Source organism: Canis lupus, chromosome 4 (genome assembly GCF_011100685.1).
Source record: "Canis lupus familiaris isolate Mischka breed German Shepherd chromosome 4, alternate assembly UU_Cfam_GSD_1.0, whole genome shotgun sequence".
NCBI classification, from domain to species: Eukaryota; Metazoa; Chordata; class Mammalia; order Carnivora; family Canidae; genus Canis; species Canis lupus.
The window spans coordinates 62,004,056-62,024,538 of record NC_049225.1 but is presented as its reverse complement, the minus strand read 5'-3'; the positions used below and the strand labels follow the sequence as shown (position 1 = coordinate 62,024,538).

The 20,483-nt window shown below is 43.4% G+C and overlaps 1 protein-coding gene across 2 annotated transcripts in view; it reads right to left on the bottom strand.

Moving 5' to 3' along the window:
* The window catches only part of ARL15 (ADP ribosylation factor like GTPase 15), a 396,290-nt gene extending 377,956 nt beyond the window's left edge, over positions 1 to 18,334 (bottom strand). Inside the window, exon 1 of one of the 2 annotated variants that reach the window (XM_038535113.1) lies at positions 18,201 to 18,334. In XM_038535113.1, coding sequence (XP_038391041.1) covers positions 18,201 to 18,248 — 48 coding nt within the window. In that variant the 5' untranslated portion in view covers positions 18,249 to 18,334. The remainder of the gene's footprint in view (positions 1 to 18,200) is intronic. The other variant, XM_038535112.1, reaches the window with a different exon arrangement.
* Between the last annotated feature and the right edge of the window lie 2,149 nt (positions 18,335 to 20,483).

The following is a 20,483-nucleotide window of genomic DNA, read 5'->3' as shown; positions in this document are numbered from 1 at the left end:
AACATTAGATAGGAAGGGAGACTTTGGGAGGAAAGAAGTATAGGGTTTTCCTTCTCCCAAAACTCATTTGACATTTATCCTTCAAGGATTATTTTAAAACTTAACAGATCCCTTTTCTTGTTGTAGCTCAGTATTCGAACACAGGGCTGTACATCTGAATTAAAATCCAGGATGTGAAGTTACTGTTACATTTCAAGTAAATAAACATGGATTAAAATATTATTTTATGGAACTCCTTGTTAATTTTGAATACCGAGGAAAAAGCTTCCCACATCTGCTCTCAGAATATTCACTTGTTGCTGTTGTTTTAATATCACTCACTGCAATAATGTAAAGCAATTGGGATAAATAATCTTCGCCTCCAACATGAACTCAGGACTCTGGATTTGGGAAATGGAAGAGAATTGCTTTAAAACAGAGGAGAGAATCAAATCATCAAGGAGCTTATTAGATCTTGATTCATCATCTCCATCATTTCTTCCTAATCATGCATTTTTATGTTGTTTTTCAAGACTTCTGTATGAAGAATTAAAATATGCATCACTTCCTACACAGTTCTCTATAATTTTGACTTTTTTAGCAACTTGTTTCATTATACTCATGTTCTCCTATGTAACAAAGAATCTGATTTCAAGAGTTTTAAAATTAGTAACTGAAGGTCTATTCTTGTCATGGAATCAAAAGAGAAAAATTTCACTCCGTCTGTTTTATGCAACCATTTAAAAGAATACTAAGCTCATATAATTATGGTAAAACTATGAGCACTGAGAAGACAGGGACTGGAAAAATATTTGTCTATGGGTATTTCCAAAGATAACCAATACAGTAAGGCATTCTCCTCAAATCAAGATGTATTTGGGAAAACTGAAACATCACTAGCACAGGACACCACTGCCTCCACACTCAGGCCACAGAAAAAATGGAGGTCTGAGCCCAAAGAAAGAGAACGTTCCACTCAGGCTCAAGAAGTAAACCTGCCCACAGCCCAAGGTCAGGAGCCCTGAAAAGGTCAGGAAATGCAAAGGAAACCCAGGAACAAATAATCCTATCTAAATGACCCAGTCTTTTTTTTTTTTTAAGATTTATTTATTTATTTTTATTTATGATAGACACAGAGAGAGAGAGAAAGAGGCAGAGACACAGGAGGAGGGAGAAGCAGGCTCCATGCCGGGAGCCCGACGTGGGACTTGATCCTGGGACTCCAGGATCGCGCCCTGGGCCAAAGGCAGGCGTCAAACCGCTGAGCTACCCCGGGATCCCCTGACCCAGTCTTTAAAACATACATCTTGAAAACTCAGCAAGTCATGGGGAAATGTATATTACGCTAGGAAATTTTATTGGTAAATTACAGGATGTATAATTTCTATACAAAATCAAACAGAAATTCAACAATTCCAAGAGGCTTTTTACCCCCAGCACAGGGATTTGAACAAAGGACCAGCTGCAGTCTAGAAAAATTCAAAATGACAAAGAACTGCAACAGTATCCAATAAATCCACCCAGTACTCTGTCCTCTACACAACATGCTGCCTCTCCGGAAATATTTCTAAGGGAAGGAGGGATAAAAGAGCTGGCCAAGCAAGCACATGCTGGGGGGAGACAAGTTCTCAAAAGCAGAAATAGGACTTTCAAACGGTTTGGAATTCTCAACTTCTATTGGAAAAATAGTCTAAAGAAAGACTCAGAAAATGCGCCTGCTAAGCTTAAAATGAGTCATCTCATTTAGCTCAACTCAGGTCGCAGCTCCAAGCAGAGCTGGCCTACTGACAGGTGTGGGCCACCATGAGCCACACTAGGACCTTTCACCCCTGGAAATCAGAAATAGCTGCCACTTCAAGCAGTAAGCGAGCAGCTACAATATCTTTAGCCCAGTTACTCTGTACTGTGTTTATTAGGTGGAGACAGGAAGATATTTGAAAAGCTGGCATTGGAAAAATGAATGGAATAGAACTAGAATTTTTCCAGTGACAGGAATGCTCTAAGTCCTTGTTTCATATACAAAGTCCCAGTCCAATATTTGCAGAACAGTTCAATAATAGCACTTTAACAGTGCTTGGGATACTAGACTCTCCTTTAAATGCTTTCTATAATTTAACTCTGATGGACGCACTATTAATATGTCCATTTTGTGTATGGGGAATGTGGGGCACAGATACTGCACAGCAAGTGACAACTAGAGAATGCGAATTCAGGCAGTGTGGCCCCCAAAGTCTATGTCCTTTACCATTCTCTGTACAGCTTCTCAGCCCAACCACTGGCTTTGCAGCCATCTGGTGTACGTGTGCCAAGCTCTGGAAACAATGAGGCCCACAACCCAGCCGACACTGTGACACACCATGCTTTGTCCTGTAACAGATCCAGGAACCAAGGCCTGAGGCAGGGCCGGCTGGCCCATTAGCACATCTGGGCCAATGCACAATGGTTACCTTAGCCAACCCAGCAGGAGCTGGATTTCAGCCACACTTGCCCCCTAGGCCAGGCACCTCTGCAGCATCCAATGGGTCTAATTGTCTAAGACAGCCCCAAGAGCAGCCCTGGAAGGAGCTTCAATTCGGTTTTGGCAGTGAAAGGCTGAAGAAGAAAAGACTTAATGAGACGAGGAGGGAAAGGGGAAACTCACCAACCAAAAACTATTTCTGCAATCCTAGCTCTGATGATTTTAAAAAGGGAGAAGTTGAGGGGGGTGGGGCAGGATCATACAAGCCATTCAGCTTTATGAACACATCCAGATTACTATGCAGCAGTTCCAGACACTGCACGAGCAGACTAACCTCCCTGGCTGCCCTGGCAAAACAGTGCTAAGCAGGCCGCTGTAAGAAAAACTGACTCCACGAGCTGAGACCAGACTTCAGTCCAGTTGGCAGGCGTCAGCCTGGGCCATCTTCAACAGCTTCTGGACTCAGCACTTCAGACCACCAGTTTTCTGCCCTGGGAGTCTGGTGCCAGCAGGGACCCTGACCCTGGGAGCCCCCCAAAGAGATGCGGCTTGTGTGACAGATACAGCAACCAAGTGCCCCGAGAGTCCAGTCTCCTCTCTTTCCAGGTACCAGGACATCCTTGGAAGCTCAACTCCTCTTAGCAGAAAAGTATAGGCAGAGGGTCTTAAGAACTGAGCTGTGGTTTTCTTTACCTGAACTGGGACCCTCTCCATAGCACAACTAGCTTAGACTTAACCTTCTCCCAACTACCTAACCAGAGAACTGCTACATCAAATGCTTTTTGGGAAAGCACCTACCTGATTCCATCATCTTTCACATTACAATTACCCTTACCTCCACGTCTCTGTGCCTCCTCTCCAAGCCGTCCTCGCACAAGCCCCCCTCCCTAGCCTTTCCAGAGAGCCCTCTGCTGAGGTATATTTCCTTAAGCAAGCTGATTAACCTTTCTAGGTCTGTTTTTAACATCTGAAAAATGAAGCTGATACTAGCATCTACCTCATAGGGCCCTTAGAAAGTACCTGACAACCTTGAGAGCATTATGCTAAGTCAGAACCACAACAATGATAGGACCTCACTTCTATGGACTCAGAAAAGGTAAAAACAAGCTCACGTATATAAAGAACAGAATAGTAGTTGCCAGAAGCAGGGTTTGGAGGGTGGCAAAATGGGTAAAAGGAGTCAAAAGCTACAAACTTTTTAGTTTTATAACTGAAAGTCCTACGGACGAATATATAGCATGGTTTAGTTCATGATACTGTATTGCATTTTTGAAAGACAGCAGATCCAAAAAATTATCACAGGAAAAAAAATTTGTAACTATGTAAAGATATTAACTCAATTTAGTGTGTTCATTTTGCAATCTATACAAATACCCATTCATTGTGTTGTGTACCTCAATTATACCTCAACTTTAAAAAATACCTTCATTGTTGATATTGGCAAGCACTTTCTGCTGTGACGATGAGCAAGAGGAAGCGTCAGAGGAGAGGCTGTTAGCACTGTTGTAGAGTACATGTATTATTTCAGTGAATCGTCATCAAACCCAAGGGCAGATGACCCTTACTATCCCCCACTTGACAGAGGAATAAAGTGAAGCACTCAGAAATAACTTGACACAGATAGAGTGAAGACGGTGAAGCCAGGCCCTTAACCCGGCAGTGTGGTAGGTGAACCATGAAATTCTTCTACACCTGCAAGAGCTTTGTGAAACATCCCCTCCACCGTGTGGCCTACCTCAATTCTATGGAGATCATCATGGCTCTCCACACCACTCCTACTCCTCTCCAGGCTCAGGACAAGGAGGGGCACCTGGGTGGCTCAGTTGGTTGTGTCTGACTCTTGGTTTCAGCTCAGGTCATGATCTCAGAGTCTGGAGATGGAGCCCCGCATCAGGCCCCATGCTAAGTGGGGAGACTGCCTCTCTCCTCGCCCTTTGCCCCTCCTCCAACCTGTATTCCTTCTTTCTAAAATAAATCTTTAAAAAAAAAGAAAAAGACTAAGGACAATGAGTTCTAGTATCTAACACGCTTTACTTCTCCTTGTCAATAACACTGACTGACCTTCACCTCATTCGCTGAGGATATCTGAATCTGACTCAGCCTCGCAGTCAGAGTCCTGCCATGGTCCTGGCAACTCTGTCATCCATGAGCATGCTCCATTCAACACCTCGGTCATATTTTTTCTTCCCCTAACCTCCCATCCTTTCCACTTCCAACCAAAGCCCCACTAAAGCTTCCCCTCAGAGAACAGCTCTACCTCTCCGATCTTAAGTTCATACAACCTTTTGTCTGACCGCACTGAACTCTCTACCTCCAGTTTTCTGAGCATTTACTCCCAATGACACCCGTCATTCAGCCTCATCAAGACCACCAGTCCCTTGTGCATCCTGTACCCTCTATGTGCCCTTCCTTCCAATAACTCAATTCATGGTCCATCGCTACAACCATTGTCTTGCCATTGTCCTCAATTCCTCTATTCTATTATCCACTCATTGACTCACGTTGGAAAAATTCTGACCCTTATTAACCTAACTGCCTACCTCTTGAAACCTACGCCCAAATAGCTACATCTGGAAGAAAAAAAATTCACAACCCTGCCAAATTTGGGTCATTGTTCAGTCATGGCTTCTGATGTCAACAGTGCACAGAGACCAATGCTTCAGGATCCCTGGTCATCCACTCACCCTTGTTCAATCCTACTCAGCTCAAACCCCTCCCCCACCACACTGCAGTCCCCATCAGCCAAGTGACTTCCTATTCTACTTCATCAGCATTTATCCACCTCAAATTTGGCCCCAGGGTAAGAGGAAAGCTGCCCGCTCACCCTCCCCACCCCTCCAGCTCTGGTTCTGTCCCCATCCCCCTTATGGTGCAATTCCTTGACAGACCTCCACTGCAAGCAGCCTCAACACCTTGCCTCCCACTAGGCCTGAGCACACCGTGGCCCAAGTCACCACAGACGCGAATCCAGTGGCCACTTTTCCATCCTTGTTTTTAGGATCTCTGGGCAAACTGAACACAACTGGCCACTTCCTCCTTCTGGAAAGGGTCTTCCTTTTCAGCCTGTTTGACTCCACACTTCCCAGGTTTTCTTCCAACCTTTCACTTCTCTCTCAGCCTCCTTTTCTAGCTCCTTTCCTTTTCTCTGATCCACTAAAACTGTGTGCTTACTATGTGCCAGCATTAACCAAGGCACTGGGCTTCCTGGGGATTCTTCTCTTCCTGCTCTGCATGATCCTCCCCTGGGATGAGTTATGTTCACGGCTTCAGGGACCATCTAAGTGGTGAAGACCAGAAGGTCAGACATTAGCCTGACCGGAGTTCCAGTTCTAGCTCCACTGCACCAGGGACAGGACCCTCCACTTTTCTGGACCACAGTTTTCTAATCTCTAAAATGATGACAGTAATGAATAATTCATGAAAACCACTTAACACTGTGGCTCCCACATAATATAGTACAGTATATGGCAAGTAACAACAAAGTGACCTATTGTTTTTTTAACTTCAAGAAGTCATCTCTGAGCTCCCATCTACCTACGTAAAACCTCAACTTGGATTTTGCACAAGTAGCAAAAACTCAGTAACACCAAGATCAAATTCCTCATTTTCCCCTATCACGCCATTCCTTCAAGTGTTATCTACCCCAGTACATGACCCCATTAGTCACCCCTATACCTGTGGTAGTTTTAAAAGATGCCCACAAATTTTTGGACTTCCTCCCACCAAGAGGTGGCTTCCATATCCTGCCCTTGACCCTGAGCTTGCCTGTGTGACTGTCTTGATGAACAAGATGCAGTCCAAGTGGCGCTGTGTGGCTGCTGAGGCTAGGTTAGAAAAGATTGGCAGCTTCTGCCTTGGTACATTCACAGTGAGCCTTCAGCCTGGATGTAAGAAGTACAACCACCCTGATGCAGCATGTAGAGACACCACATGGGAGAGATGCCCCAGGAGTTTACACTCTTCCAGTGCCTGGCTATTGGGCTGTTCCAAGCCCAAAAGCCAGACAAGCATATGAAGAAGACTTGAGATGATCCCAGTCACTATTTAATTGCAGCTTCATAAGGGATCCTGAGCAAGAACAGCCTAGCTGAACCCAATTTACCTCCAGATGCATGAGTCAAAATAGTTACTGTGTTAAGCCCCTCTTTGAAGGTGGTTTGTAAATGCAATAATAGATAACCAGAATAATGCTCAAACCAAAACCCTAAAGATTATCCCTAACATCTTTGTTCTCACCTTCTATATCCAACACGATATACAGAATTCCAGTAATTTTTTTTTAAAGATTTTCTTTGAGAGCATGCATACAAGCAGGGAGAGCTACAGGCAGAGGAAGAGGGAGAAGCAGACTCCCCGCTCAGCAGGGAGCCCAACGCTGGGCTCAATCCCAGGACCCCAGAATCATGACCTGAACAGAAGGCAGATGCTTAACTGACTGAGGTACCCAGGTGCCCCCAATTCCAGCAATTCTTAAAAGCATCTTCTTTTGCACATCTGTCCTGCTCCTACCTGGTTGTGAGTACCATAGCTTCCTTCCTAAATCAGGACATCATCTTTCTAACTGGTCGTCTTGCTCCAGTCTGGCCTCCCTTTCCAACCTTTCACAGGACAGTCAGATCTGACCAGGTCAGTCTAGGCAAACTTTGAAGGTTCCCATGATGTGACCATAGCTGGGCTCTACAGCTCCATGTGTATCCACTGCTCCCAACTCTGCTCCAGCCACACTGAGCCCTGGAAGCTCCTTGGAGTGATGGAGTTACTTACCCCAGGTCTCTGCACAAACTGTTCTTTCTGCCTGGCCTTCCCTATCACTGGGCCAACTTAACTTCAACATTGCAGATTAAAAATGACTCCTCTGGGAAGCTCTCCCAGGCCCTCAAGTCTAGGTTAAGTTTCCTTTCAGATACTCCCTCAATAACCTTTATTTCCCTCTAAATGGAATATGCCATTCCAAAATGTAATTGCTTCTTTTTCATCTCCAAGAGTATAAGTTCCCTGACAATAGGCCAATGGCTCACTCCCTAGTGAGTATATCCCTAGTGCCAGGACCACATCAGAACATAAAAGGCTCATAAAAATTAGAGTTGTTTCAGTAAATGACTGATAAATTACATCAAGGCAACTCTATCACTTAAGAAATAAAATAAGAATGGAAGAAAGATAGCTATTCCAGGAAGGATGTAAAGAGACTAAAAAATTCTGAAACGAAATAAACATCTGAGATTACCTAATTAATCCCATCTTTTTATAGATGAAGAAACAAGTTAATGAGACTGACTGGCTTGCCCAAACCTCCACACCTGGCTGGTGGCAAAGCCAGGAACAACAACAACAACAAAAAAATCAAACCAATTAAGTCCCATGGTACCACTTTAGCATGTCAGAATTTAAGTGAATCACATGACTGAATAGTGCAGAATTTCAGAATATGGCCAGTAGCTTCTCGAAATTAGAGATCCGCCTTATAATCTTATATTATTCTTAGGCCTGAACATATGGAAGTAGCTTTGGGCAACTTTAAATTTCTTTGGAGTACACACCCATCAGAATGGGTAGATAGAAGGATTGACAATACCTGGTGAGGATACAAAATAACTGGAACTCTTATACTGGTAGAAATCCAACTGGTATACCCACTTCAGAAAAGTGTTTGCCAGTAGTTAGTATACCTGAACATACATATACCTGATGAACCTGAAATTCATTCTACCAATAAAGATTAATATTTCCACCAAAAATATGTGCTAGAAAGTTTGTAGCAGATCCCCAATATCCTCAAAGTGAAAACAGTCGAAAATGTCCAACAACAGAATGGGTGGACTAGTAATGATAGATTCATAATTACATTGCAACAAAAAAGAACAAATTACTGATTCATACAATGTGGATGAATTACACAGGCATGCTGAGTGAAAAGAAATCCTATGTGTAGCTGTTATTCCATGTATATGAAGTTCAAAATCATGCAAAACTAACCTATATCAGCACTGCCCAGGAAGGGACACAAGAGTGTCTTCTGGAGCACTGGAAAGGTTTTACATCTCCATTTTGGGGGTGGTAAGATACAGGTACATACAAATTTATCTAGCTCTACCTATAAGACTTGAGGTGTTACTACAAGCACACGATTAAAATTGAATAAAAAGTTAGAAAAAAGATAAGGTGTTCTGTACAGATAATGTGCACATTATGTTCAATGTAATATAATGTATTCTCATTCAACTCTCAAAAAAGCCATTAGTTTTGTAAATAAGATTCTTTAGAAGTCATAATTGATATCCTAAAAAAATCTGAAACAGAATAGGAAGAAAGAGGGAATAAAAAGTGATAGTAAAAAAAAAAAAACTAACATTCTTTTTGGGACTTTTTATAGAGCAGACCAAAAAAATATGTTTTATCCAAGGTCAAGGACAACTTTTTAATGTTCAGCTCTTAAAATGTACATAAAAAGGATAATGGTTAACTCCACAGAAATTGTACACTGCCAGTTTGGAAGAGGGAAAAAAAATCCCCAAAGTATCACTGATGCAGGGCAGGAGATGGGGAGAAAAAAAAATCAAGGATGTATACACTTTGTCTACACCTCCATTGATACCATTACATTGAGTCATATGGACTCCTACCAATCAGTATAGAAAAATCTAATGCGATTTTTTTTAAAGTACAGTTTATTATGTTTTTATCAGTGCTAATCATCACAGAGGCAAACTCTGAAGCTGTCTGGATTTTGCACACAAGAAGATTGTGGGTTCAGAGTGATTTGTCTTAAGCCAGGTTCCCAGGATTTGGTGTTTTAAGAAATTTGTACAATCTAAATATACACACACACACACACACACACATGCTCATACAAATAAACTTGAGGACTAATACAGGAATGTCATCTTTTTATTCTGCTAGATAATGACATTTTGAGAGGGACACTATCATTCACTATCATTTCAGAAGGGACCGTATATTCTAACATCTACAAGAAGTTGAAACAATGTTTCAAGTTTAAGTCTGTAGATTTATAATTACTTTGCAATACTTTCTCAATTTTTCCATTTTGCTGTGGACAGGTATTTGGAAAACACCTTAGATCACGCAGGAAATAGGTGGGATATCTAGGAATCAAATACAGAACTTCAAAGTTCTTTTTCTTCTCTGTTGCAACAGTAGGTACAGATTAAGATCATGGACATGTCAGCAACCCTTATAACAACCAAGGCAGTTGTGATGACTCTTCCTCCTGACCCTCAGTTTCCTCAACCACAAGACAGAAATAAAAACTACTACACCTCTCAGGGTTGACAAAAGGGCTAAAGGAAAAGTAGAATCCCACATTAAACACTTCCTGCAGAATCAGAGAGTAAATTCTTTTTTTTTTTTTAAGATTTTATTTATTTATTCATGAGAGACACAGGCAGAGGGAAAAGTAGGCTCCATGCAGAGAGCCCAACGTGGGATTCGATCCTGGGTCCCCAGAATCAGGCCCTGGGCTGAAGGTGGTGCTAAACTGCTGAGCCACCCAGGCTGCCTGAGAGTAAATTCTCAATAAACATTAATCATCATCATCACAAACTTTATTTCATAACTAACACTGGCTGATTCTATGTACTGTACTAAGTATATTGCTAATATTAATTTATTTAATCAATATCAAAAGCTTTAAAATGCAGGTACCTTTTGACCTTACAACTCTACTTCCAGAATATGATCATAAAGCAGAAACACCCCAGAGGATTAGAAACACTGCATGTAATAATCCCACTTTTAGAGATTTGCCATGCAATCTGCATATTAAAGGCTGTACAAGAAACTTGTTTTACTTTGATGCAGTTTTTAAACTTAGTTGGCACTGGAACTGTTTTTTATAGTAAGACTCATTTAAGTATCACAGAACCAGCACTCCTTACAATACATTAGCAGAAAATATCCAGAATTTATGCATAATATTCATCTCAAAAATGCAACAAACATAAAATATTTAATGAAAAGTGATTAGTCAAGAAAATTGTCAGTATATAATGCAGAAAACTAAATAAGAGAAACTTAAATTTTATATATTCATAGAAGTAAAAAGTAGGTTACAAGAGATCTTCATTATGATGCAGGGCTGAAAATGTCAAATGGTTCTTTCTGAATTACTGGATTACAATTTTCCCCTCACTAGGCATTCCAAACTTCCTTTTACTTTAATATGCTACCAAAATAATCTCAGTCCTTACCTAGGCCAGAATAGGTGTATATATGTGTTAATAGGATTACACTGATTGTCATCAACTGTAAAACCAAAATCCTAATACTGAAGTGCAAATAAAACTTCATTTCTAGGATTGTGTAGTACTAACAACATATACAAACCATGCATCAAAACCAACACTTATTTCCCTCTGAGCTGCTCACAAAATCCAAATGAGATCCCTACATATAAAACCATAAATGATTTCCAAACCAGAAACAAGAAACACATATCTGATATATATATGAGCAACATTTAGTGATCTCACAAACAGAAGTTTCAAAAAGGCTAGGATGTTACAATTTCTATAAAATTATATTTAACATATTGTTAGTATATTCCTTATACATACATGCAAATGTAAAAAATACAAAAACAATACATGAGAATGATACCACTAACTTCAGTATAGAGAAGGGGAGCAGCAGGCTTTAGCTCTAGCCTTAAAGTTTTTTTGTTTTTAAAAAGCAGTTTTTGAGGTTAAAATGGTAAGAGGTTAACAACTGTTAATCAGGGAGGGAGGTACACAGAAGTAGGTTTTATTTTCTGTACTTTTCTGAATATTTGTATTCCAAATACTTGTATTAAAAATAAAACTTTGAAGGAGCTATATTTTGTTTTAGCTCCTGACTCCATGATTAGGAGAATGCTTAAGGAACTGGTACAGTCCTTCTGTGCTTCAATCAATGTTTCTGGCAGGACTCTATAGACTGTCATCTATGAGAGTGAGGCCACAGAAGCAGCTACCCTGTTGAAAAAAAATGCAGGAATCCCTCTTGGGGAGACATGGACACAATTACTCAAGGGAAGTCAGTCCAGAGGTCAGAATAGTGTCCAGCAAATCTGGGTACAAAGGAACTTGATAAATGAGACTGGCCTGCAAATCCAACTTTTCAAATGGTTCCTCTCAAAAGCATGTAGGTGTGTTTGGCATGTAGGTGAGCCAAAAAGCAGAACACCAACGTTTATGCAAAAAGAGTGGAGGAAAGCAGTTAAAGAAATGAAAGCAAAATCCCCGAGTAAACTGGCTCACCTGAAGGCACAAACCCACACAGCTGGCCCAGCAGAACTGGGCTGTCGCTATACTCCTGGGAGGGCTTCTCCCCAGAAACCAGGGGACAGCAATCAAGTGATCCCTTGATTGCCAGCATGGTGTCTGATTCGTGCTGCTCCACTCACTAGTCCTCTCAACAATTATTAGCAGGTAGGCAATACTGATTGCTTCCAGGCATGGGCTTAGAATCCCCCAAGCTAGGCTCATAGCCTAGCCTTGACATTCTACTGGCCAACACACCACCTCACTGAGCCTCAACTTCCCTGTTTTCTAAGGCATTGTGTTCTAAGTCAATAGCATCTGGTCAATAGGACTGATGGGAGGATTAAGTTTGGTGACAGAAATAAACCACTTTGCACTATACTCGGTACACAGTCCCCTCTGTTTCTGGTGGTGGTGATCAAGATAGTCCCAGACTCTGCCGGACGCAGGTGCCAAACTCCGATGGTATCACCCTGGGGCCATTCAAGGGCTATCCACAGGTCTTTAGCACTAGAAGTCAGAACTGGCTACATGATTTTTGAGGCCCAGCGTAAAATGAAAATGTTTGTAAAACATCAAAGATTACGACAGTGGTTACCACGGAGCATTAAACCAGGTGTGGGGCCCTTCGAAACTTCATCCCCCATGGCCACACGCACTTGAAGGCAGCCCTGCTACAAGTAGAAGTGCTCAAACACTTTGTAGACACTTGAAATGAAGGTCAACAAGAACTGAGCTTCCTAGACTCATCCAAACACTGGAAGCATTTGGGTAGATGCCAGGGGGAGAGCCACAGCAGAACTAAAAGGGACTGTAGACTTGAAAATAAAAGCCCACCACTAATTCAATTTGTGAGAAGTTATCAAAGGAAATTGCTGTTTCCTTGTTCTCTGTGATACCCTTACCAGAACTTCCTTAAAAATCTTTCCTTCTTTCCAGTATACCTCAGAAATAAAGTACTTATAGTGAATTTCGGGGGACTTTGCCCAACTGAAATCTGTAAGCAAGAGGCTACTTGGGGCCTAGTGTCTGCTGGGATGGCCTCCCTTCCCCAGGCAGCACGTGGTAAAGGAGCCCAGCAGAAGTCAGATTATCTGACAACTAGGCCCTTGGTCTCAGTGACCTCTTCACAAAAGAACTTGTGACAGGCAAGAAGGTGCCCCTGCAGTGACAGAAGGGGGTTGAAAGAGGTGCCCTAGCAATCCATTTGTGGTCACTTGATGAAACAGGAGATGCTGAAAGTCCATCAACTCAGTGACCAGAGTCAGGACATTGTAGGACAGGAAGCTCAGGACACATTTCTTTATATCCAGTCATTTAGCAAAGCCAAGTCCTTGAGAAGGAGGGGACATCAGTCAGCCTCCTCAAGGCCCCTGGTTTTGTTAGCCTCACTTAAACAGCAGCATAGTATCTATGTGCAATGTAAAAATGTCAATAGTCTCCCAATACCTTCAACACCAGGCTGGAAGGGAAGCCACAACCCCAGCTCTATTATTTGTCAGTATGAACTTGGGTAAAGGACACCATCTCTCTGAGCCTCATTTCAATGCTGTTACGCAGGGAAGCATTTACAAAGTTGTCTGGCACACCATAAGTGCTCAATAAATGTTAACTGACTTACCCTCACAACTCATGCTTAACTCCCTCCACCATACCTAACCCCAGCATGCCAACAAGCACATGCCTTAGGCTCCCAGAGGGCATGTATCATTTCTCCTGTGGGTCTTTTCATAGACTCCCACATCAAGACTTAAGACTGTAGCAAAAGCAGCTGGAGAAAAAGAACTAATGCCTCTACATCAGAGTTCCTGCTTAATGGTACAGACGTTCTTCAAACTTTTTTGCCATGACAAGTCCAGATGGTAGATCTGTGCTTGCATTATTTTAATCTTATAATTAAAAGAATATTTACAGAACTCTCCAATTGTAGTTAAGACAAAAAAATGTTTGGCCTGGTGTTGTAGTCAATTTGACCAGAGTCAGAACATACAACTTATAAATGTTCAGAGTCATTAAGGGTTAAAAATAGCACACTTTAAATTTAACTGAGCACCAGATAAAATCCAAACGTGCCTTCACTCCTCTTCTCAAATAGGCACATTTACAGTTGACTAGTTCTTTGAAGTAGATTATGAGTTTCTGTTCTTGGTCAGTTGGTTTTTATTCTGTAGATGAGCTGGTACTTATGCTGACCTATCCTACCCACTGACACACAATTTTTTTTAAAGATTTTATTTATTTATTTGAGAGAGAGAAAGAGCATAAGCTGGGTGAAGGGCAGAGGGAGAAGCAGGCTCCCCGCTGAGCAAGGAGCTTGACGTGGGTTTCAATCCCGGGCCCCTGAGATTATGATCTGAGCCAAATGCAGATGCTCAACCAACTGAGCCAGCCAGGTGCCTTGACACACAAATATGTATAATGGCAGGTACAGCCTAGGACCAAGAAACTAGGTCAGGTTCACCAATCTATATGGGAAATCAAGAACCCTGGCCTTAAATTCCAAACACAATATACAAATGCAGTGATCATTAGTTAACTATTAGCATCCAAGACTAATCAACCATTTTCAGTTGTCACATTTTCAGTTGTCACGTTTGTCACACTAAAACCCATAACTCTGGGTTTTAGTTCACAATGAAACAAGAACATGTAAAATGAGAAACCTACCAGAAAGCCAGGGGCACACCAGAAGCTGCCCCCTCTCCGATGCACCTTATGATACCTGTCCTGCCACTGACTGACTCCTAGCGCCACCTGCCTGGCAGTCCTACAGCAGGGAGACCTCAGCTGGGAGCTCATCCCTCCAAGACTTTCAGGGCCATGCACAAAGCATGGGTTCCATGAATATCTGTGGAATCAATTACAGATTGTTTTTGATACTTACAAAAATCACATTTTGATATTTTCAAGGATCTTATGACATCTTGCCTGCTGATTATCACTTTAAGTCTATTCCATATACTGGCACTAATTTAGAAGCTAGCCCAGCATTTACCAGAGAGAAGTCATTAAGGTCTTAAGATAGAAGAATAAGCAATGTAATCATAATACATTAACATTTTATATCTGGAAAAAATGTTTATAAATCCCTTTCCCTCCATTATCTCATTTAATCATCCTAGGCATTACACAAAGCAGACCAAATTTTACTGTTTTGATGGCAGAAGGGGGAAAAGGGTAAAATTCTAACCAATCAACATGAGCTAGGGCAAAAAGAAAAATTTGAAACCGAAAGGAACCTAGAAGTTGATCTAGTCCAACCTTCAAGGAAAACCTGGTAGATGGGTTTCATTACAACTTGATTTTCTCCTACCTTATTCAAAAAGCTCTGCACATGGTCTCACTAGTTCTACCTGTCAAAAGAGAGTGAGGCCAATTCTGCCTGTTGGAACAGTAGCAAAATTTTTACCCATGGACTGGACAGATAAGAATATGGCCTTTAAAGCCCATCATGAAGAAAAGGCGTATGGCCTTCTAAGCCAATTTCCTTAACTGGAAAACATGAGATTTTTATATTTAAATTGCCACCCAGGCTAAAAAGAGTATCTTGATAATCTTGAAGTGTAAAGGATACATTCTGCATTCCCCAGAACAAAACACCTAATCCAAACAGATTTTATCTCATCTCAGTTTAGAAGCTGTGAGAAAAGTAGTACTGGCCCTCAGTCTCATTCATTCAGTTCAACAAATACTGGACACTGGATGATATTTATTTAGAATTAGCAAACTACCACTATATCCCTGAACTGATTTAAAACCCCTATCTTGAATATTAAGGAGTTACTCTTCTCCCTCACCTTATTGGTCACCTGTAATTGAGGACATTTCTCTTATGAAAAATCAACAGCAACCTTAAAGATCAGCTTCGTCATTTGTTTCAATACCCACAGTCCTATTAAAAGCGGTTAAAAATAGCACTCTACCTTTCTCTCATTTCTTTTCCTTTCTAATTTCTTCCAAATAAAAAAGGTTAAGTGATGACATCCTATCCAAAGAACAATGGATAGACAATACATACACACAGCTCCTTCTTCCAGCTTCCAATAGCAGCAATAAGAAAAGTCAAGCACCGATTAAAAAAAAAAAAGATAGCATACACCAGTATTCCTGTCGAGTACATGGACAAGGAACTCTAGCCCACGAGCTCAGCAAAATCTGAAGAGCCAATCTCATTGTAATGAAAGGAGCATTTTTTTTTTTTTTGCAAGTCAAAGAACTTGAAAATTAACTTATTTTAGAAACAAGATCCCAGATGCAGTCAACAGAATTTATTAAAAACCAATTTCTGGGGGAAATAAAATCAACACCATATAAAGATTATATATAAGCAAATGAGTCAATTTGAAAGGCAAGAAGAGAGGAATGATGTATGGCATTCATTTTTTCAGAGTTAAGAAATACAAAATATTGCCTCTGAAGGGTTGTTTCTTTTAACTGAAATTGGATAGAAAAACTGGCCTTCATGTTTAAGGCTTTTCTTAAATGTTTTCACAAGAGATACTTGGCACACTCATAGAAACTGACTTATTGAAGACCTTTTTTTCTCATCTTCAATGATTAGCCAATGATTTTTACATAACAGTTTCACTACAGTTGAGTTTTTCTTAAAGCTGAACGTAACAAGGTATTTTTTAGTACCAATGCAATAGAGTGTGGGGGCGTGGCAGGTGAAACCCAAAGGCTGTGTCAAATTTGGGGCCCACTGATTTTAACACAAACCTGTTATAAACTGAAAAAGAAATTAATCTGCCTTTAAGGTACCCTAAAAGTCTCACTAACATTCACCAACTTTAGATAATCCAACTAGAAATTAACCAGTTTTCAATCCCCAAACCCCAAATGGTTTGCTGGTTTTGGCACCTCAGCTTTGTGATACTATTTGTAAATTTAAAACTCATCCACTAAAGAAATACATACGGGTATCAGAACCACCAGATTTTAAGAACTACTTAAGTATCCAAAATTAGCTTTCGGTAGTACAGGTAAGGTCACCCTTTCCTATTTGGAATTACCCTCAACAAACTTTGGCTTTGAGTGGACTGCAAAATAAAATCGTAGTATTGTTTCTTATAAGACAGGCTACAAAATAATCAGTTCCTTGACTTAGAAAATCTAAGAAACACTTGACAACTCTTAACCTTCATGGCACTTTGAATTTTAAAGACCACACATAATCAGATAACCTCCTTAACTGGCTCCAGGTGTGGGTGGATGTCCCTTTATCACAAAGATAACTGACATCAACAAATGAACAAAACAGAATTTGAACTCAATTTTTTTTATCTCTGCTCAATTCACAAGGTCATGCATTAACTTCAATCACCATCCTTTCCCCACAAAAAATAAAAAAAAAAAAAAAGAACAAAAACAAGCCATTAAGCTTTAGGGGGAAACGTTTCCTTCATAGAAACTATAGAGTGAGTCCAAATACAAGAAAACATTAAAAAACCGTCCTTGCCCAGCGTTTCTTGATCATGAAAGCTTTCACAGTCTTTCTTAGAACAGCATTAAGTTTAATTCCTAGAAGGCACTGGCAAATCTCTGCCAGACCGATCTACAGTAAAACCGACTGCATGTGTCCAACAAGATCACAGAAGGGCCAATGTTCTCAACCAGCTACTGCAACTCCACATAACAGCAGTTTGAGCTGTGACAAGGTAAACCTGGTAATTGTGCATGATCGAACACAGCCAGTGTCAGTGAGCTGCCCCTGGAACACAAACACGCAGCTCTGGGGAAACAGAATTTCTGGAACAATACAGGATGCTTGCATAATTCCATAAAAACACGAGTGCATTATTAAAACCACGTTCAGCCCCCAGCATCGTGCTGACACTTCGCACCTAAACTTCTCAGCACAAGCCTGGCCTAAAAACACGGCTTGGGATCCAGGGTTAAAAGCCACATGCGCCCAGGACAGGAACAGTGGGACAATGCCTGCCCCTAGCCAGTCCCAACCAGGCTGCGATGTAGTTTAGCCCCGTCTACTTTACGGTAATGTGCTTTTAAACCCTGGCCGCGACCGAGGTCACAGCGTTAGAGACCTAATAACAACCAAATGACCGGGGCTGCCGGGCACTTAGTGAGCCATTCTGGTTATGGCTCTTTAATAGTACCTGGAGTTCTGCTAGAGGGAGAGCCGAAAACTCCAGCCTCCCCAGAAAGAAAAGTCCTTCGCGGGGAGCGCAGGGGGAAGCCAGGAGCCGGGTCGCGGGCAGAGGACGCCCCGCCGCCCCGCCGCCGCCGCCCCGTCTCGCCCGCGCCCCCAGCGCGCCCCTCTCCCCGCCGCGAGGTGGCCGGGGCCGCACCTCTACCTGTCAGCTCCACCACCCCCGCCGCCCCGCCGGGTCCCCGCACCGCCCCACGGCAGGCTGCAGGAGAAAAGAACCCCAAAGGCATCCCATCCCAAAGAAAGAAAGCAAAAAAGGCTGCTCCTCCAGGCGGAGGGACATCGGGCACGTCGGGTTCCGAGCAGCGACACGCCACCCCGGCCCCGCACCTACCAGATAATCCATGTACAGAAACGCCTCAGTTATCCGGAGATCAGACATCCGGCAGCCTAAAGCATCCGGAACGGCTCCGAACCCGGAAAAAAAAAAAAAAAAAAAAAAGGCAGCTTCTTCGGCTGCGAGCGAGCAGCCCCTGGAAAAGCCAGCAACGACGAAAATAGCCGAGAGCGGCCGAGCAGCCGAAGATGACACCAGGGGCGCGGCGATTGGCCGGGCGGGCGGGCGGAAGGAAAGGAGAGCGCTCATTGGCTGCGGTGCCTATAAAAGGCAGGCCGCGGCGGGCGGCGGCGGAGAAGCGCGGGAGCGGCAGGGGCGCTGGTTCCTGTGAGGCGGCCGGAGGGCGGGGGCGGCGGCGCAGGCGGAAGAGCGAGCCGGGAAGAGCGGAAAATCGGCCGGTGCTGCAGGAGCCCGGGGCCTGCGCGCTTCCGCAGCCGCCCGCCGGGCCGGGCGGAGCGGCGCAGAACTGTGCTCCCGGGCGGGAAAGCCCTGGCGGCCCCTCCTGTCCCCCGGTAGGAAGCGAGCCCTGAGGCGGGAGGCGTGGTGGCGGCCGCCGCGCCCCTTAACGCCGCTCTCCGGGGTGATTTCCCGCGGGCTCTGCGGCCTCGAGAAAGCACCTGAGGGGGCGCCTCAGGAACGTGCTGTGCGCGGGCGGCCCCGCCCCTCAGCCCCTCAGCCCCTCAGCCGGCGTGAACCTTCGACCCGGACAGCTCCAGCCCGGCGTCCCTCAGGGTACACAGGGGCTTAGGACACAGCCCGAGGGACCCCGGGAGCCCCCCTAGAACGCCAGGCTGCCCTCCGGTCTCACGGGCCACCACGTGAAGGGAAGAGGGGAGGGACGCGGTAGCCGACCTCCAGCCCCGGAAAGCGGCTCCCGGGGCTTCGCGTGCTCGGAGTCCAAGGACTCCGAGCACAAACCCGTCGCCCCGAAAGGAAATGAGCCACCGAGCGAGCAGCTCCCCGCCGCGACCCATGTGATCTAGTCCTGTGGGCCGCCGTCCCGGCCAAGAGGTAAGAGCTCAAGCAGGGGCACTGGAGACTTAAGTTATTTACCAGGAAACGCACAAGACATTGGCATTTCGTTATTATCCGTGAAGGGGCCAAGAATCCGTCAAGAACCCAGATTTAAAAACAAAACCCACCCTGAGCGTTCCTGTATTTTAAGATTCGGGCCGGACCACCCCCCCCCCTCCCCCAGTGCCAGACCTACCAGCTGAGGCTCCCATGACTGAGGTACCAGCGCCACGCCACCCCCCACATAGTTGGAGAAGGAAGCGATCGCTCTCGCCCGCAGTATTAGGTCTTCCATAGAATAACGTTTAAGAGTGAAACTTCTTCAACTGAAATCTTCCTGCAGAGAACTGCCTGACCGTATAAACATTTTAGGGGTTGCATTTTTTATTTTCCCCCTAACTTAGCACCTCCCCCCACCCCACCCCCCACACACACTTTTTTCTTTTTTTTTTTAATCTTAAAGAATGCATTTCCAGGGACCCCTGGGTGGCTCAGAAGTTGGGCGTCTGACTTCGGCTCAGGGCGCGATCCTAAGGTCCTGGGATCGAGTCCCTGCAAGGAGCCTGATTCTCCCTCTGCCTGTGTTTCATGACTAAATCTTTCAAAAAAAAAAAAAAAAAAAAAGAGTGGATTTCCGTACTTTAAGTTTACCTGCAGCTGCCAAGCAATGGAATTCACCCTAGGGATCCCTGGGTGGCTCAGTGGTTTAGCACCTGCCTTTGGCCCAGGGCATGATCCTGGAGTCCCGGGATCAAATCCCACATCAGGCTCCCTGTATGGAGCCTGCTTCTCCCTCTGCCTGTGTCTCTGCCTCTCTGTCTCTCTCTCTCATGAATAAATAAAATCTTAAAAAAAAAAAAAAAAAAAAAAGGAATTCACCCTAAATATGCAGGCGTGCAGCCCCTCACAGGGAGCTTCATTCAGGTTAGTGAGCCCTGTGATTTGAGGTAATGAAACTGTTACATCAACTAGACTTTGAAGATTCCTGTGGCCGGAGGATTTTTTTGAACTAACTAAAGGACAAATATACACTTAGTACAGAACTTGACTTTGTTGATCAAAGATTTATACACAAAGTTGTGTAAATTAAACCTCTGTGGAAATTTCAATGACTTGCCTGTACAGGGGCTAACTTGACTCCATTGCATTAACCCATTGGATTCAACTTTGATTGACTTACCAGAATGAATGCCAAGAACACACAGATTTAGAAGAGATTTTGACCTGGATTGTAAAGTGATGAGCTTCCCTAAACATACAGCACAA